At 56.0% G+C, this 2,986-nt stretch overlaps 1 protein-coding gene across 1 annotated transcript; it reads right to left on the bottom strand.

Annotated features, from left to right (window-relative positions):
* Positions 1-1,070: 1,070 nt before the first annotated feature.
* On the bottom strand, positions 1,071-2,327 carry LOC120223423 (interferon-induced transmembrane protein 1-like). The gene is made up of 2 exons (XM_039221534.1): positions 2,025-2,327; positions 1,071-1,424 (listed from the first exon to the last, which is right to left on the bottom strand). The coding sequence occupies exons 1-2, from the start codon at positions 2,205-2,207 to the stop codon at positions 1,230-1,232; spliced, it is 378 nt and encodes a 125-aa protein (XP_039077465.1). The 5' UTR covers positions 2,208-2,327; the 3' UTR covers positions 1,071-1,229.
* Positions 2,328-2,986: the final 659 nt, after the last annotated feature.

Here is a 2,986-nt window from a genome sequence, read left to right on the forward strand (position 1 = left end):
CAGTCCGGGGCGAAGCGCTGCACGGGTTGACATGAGGGGTGTGGACCTCCTGCCGGGACTGAACCGGGAACCTAGCGTGAAGAGCTGCAGACTTCACGGGAGCAGAGTGGCCGGGACTGACCTGGACCCACTGCAGGAACCCAGGCGAGCCTCGACGTCCCAAAGGGCAAGGCGCAGGCAGACAAGGGGCTCCCTCCCTGACACCTGCCTGTGGCCACCGGGACTCGCCAGCCTCTCCAGGGTGGCTGTGCAGGGCATGGTGGCTTGGCCACCAGAGTGTGACCCCACCCACTCCCTCTGGGGCCTGGGACAGGAGTGCCTGCCTGGGGCAGCTCCTCCTGCAGGGGCTGAGGATGGCCCTCTGGTCCCCAGGAGTGGCTGGGCTCTGGCAAAAGCTCACACCAATGCCTGAGGGCCCCCAGTGGCTGGGAGACCCTTCCTGGGGCACTGGGCAGCCGCTGCTCCCGGCAGGGCCACTTCAGTTTGGGTTGAGGGAGTGAGTCCTTCCTCTCAGGCTTCCTGTCCATCCAGGCTTCCTCACCAGGTCTGATCATTGGCTTCTGCAGTCAGCCCACGGTGGAGAGCTCTGGCCCTCCCCTGGGCCACGGGCTGTCCCCACCCGCATCCCCAGAGGCGCAAGGACGGAATTGGGGGTCTGCAGGAGGCAGGGTGCAGGATGCAGCAACGTCTAGATCTCCCAGGAGGTGCTGGGAGGGCCAGGGCTCTGGCAATGGCATCCACAGATACAGAACCCCGTGGCCTTCCCAGAGGGCCTGAGCTGCCCATTCACCCCAGCCCCGCTGCTTCCACACACCTGGGAGTCAGGGAGCCTCACCCTCAGGACCAGGGGTGCTCTGTACACGGGACCTCCTTGGGCCAGGGTCTCCTATCCCACGACCCTGGTCCAGATGTTGTTCCCAGCAGGAGGCCAGAAACCAGCACAGCCCGAGGACTGGGCCTGCCCCCACCCCAGGGATGCATAGCTGGGCAAGGGGCGAGGTGGGTTCAGTCTCAGGGGCAGGCTAGCGACTCTCAGCAGTACCCCCCACCCACGGGACATCACTGCACCGTCACACACAAGTGTATTTTATTGCATTCAGTTGTGGTCAGGTAATCTCTATAACAGGGTGAAGGGCTGGGTGCTGAGGGACGGGACCAACAGCCCGGGAAGCATGGGAAGCCCGGCCAGCAGGGGACGGTGGAGGACTGGCGTCTCCTGCCCTGAGCAGCTAGTGGTAGCCCCCGTTCGTCTGCATAACCCTTAAAATGATACTGGAGGCCGTCAGGGAGGCAAACACCAGAAGAACAATGAATCCAGTGGTCAGAAGGAGGCCCAAGACCAGGGCCCAGATGTTCAGGCACTTGGCGGTAGAGGCATAAGTCTGGGCCCCAATCATGTCACCGACCATCTTCCGGTCCCTAGACTGGGGAGAAGAGATGGAGAGTGGGATCAGGCGCGGGTCCTGGTGAGAGCCAGGCTGGTCCCCGTCCACAGGCCCTTCACCCAGGTCGGGGACCCACCCTCCCCATTCCCTGGAGCCTGAGCAGGACAGGGCCCCTTGGGTCCTCTCCCTCTAGGGGCCTCCAGCTCCTTCTTCAGGCTCTCAGCCTCTCCTGCAGACCCCGGGGCCTGCCCTTCTGCACGGCCTCTTCACTGGCCTCACGCCCCATCAGGGCGGAACAGCCTTTGAGTACGTTGTGTCCACTCTGGACCAGACTTGAGGTCTGAGTCCAGAGTGTGGAGGATGTTATTTCCCTAATTTTTCTGGGAAGGAGAACTTCTTTGGGATGGTGGGGTCATAGGCTGACCCTTCCCTTCCCATGCACTCCCATGTGGCCTCACTCTTTGTTCCCCCTGGGAATGGTTACACTAGCCACACACACACAGACACACACAGACACACACACACACACACACAGGGGCTCCCCACACCCCAAGTGCCCTCTGGGCAGGTGTCCCTCCACAGGCTCACCTGCACTTTCTGGGCTTTCTGGGAGAATCCCCCCTCCCCGCCCCCACACACCTTCACGGAGTAGGCAAATGCCACGAAGCCCAGGCAGCACCAGTTCATGAAGATCGTGTTGAACAGGGACCAGACAATGTGGTCGGGCACGAACGTCTCCGGCTGGATGTTGATCACAGTGGTCGCCATGGGAGCTGATCTCTGGGGCACCTCCAGGATGTCCACCTTATTCTCCTTTATCATCTCCAGCTTTCAAAAAGGCAGCTGTCCCAGATGAAGAAGCGTTGGGAAATGAATTCCTGATGCAGAGAGCGAGCAGGTGTGCTCTGGATGCTGATAGGTGCTTAGGGTCCCTCCTACTCTAGGGTACATCTAATTTCTCAAAGTTTCTATTTCCTGTTTTGCATGTGGTTGAACTGGTTGTCACTAGGGTGATGGACCCACTACTGAGTGTCAGGTTCCACTAGAGCAGGATGTACGAAGGGCTGTGATTGCCTAATCTTTAATTTCTGTTCCTATAATTTATGTAACTTGTATTTTATATTACTTGGTTTTTTTATTCATGTAAAATTCATAACACAATTTGCTGCTTTATCCATTTTATGGCATATCATTTAGTGGCTTTTTCTACATTCTTGATATGCAACCATTACTAATGTTTAATGACAGAACATTTTTGCAACGCAAAAACTGAATCCCGTATGGATCATTTAGTCCTTCCCGATTTCCTCCTTTCCCAGTTCCTGGCGTTCACTGATCTCTTTGGCTTCTCTCTTGATTTTCCTCATCTGGCACGTCATGTGTGTGGCATTCTGTAATGTGTTTTCTTCTGTGAGTGGCTTCTTTTATTTCAGATAATGTTTTGAAGCATGATTTTGTGTTACCATCTATCAATACTCCTTTCCTTCTGATGGCCAAATAATACTCTGTCATATGGATATACCACATTTTGCATCCAATAGCAACTTGCTGGACATTTAAACTATCTCCACTATTTGGCTACTATTAATAATGAGTATTTC

This window comes from Hyaena hyaena, unplaced genomic scaffold (assembly GCF_003009895.1).
Source record: "Hyaena hyaena isolate Hyena2069 unplaced genomic scaffold, ASM300989v1 scaffold_989, whole genome shotgun sequence".
Lineage (NCBI taxonomy): Eukaryota > Metazoa > Chordata > Mammalia > Carnivora > Hyaenidae > Hyaena > Hyaena hyaena.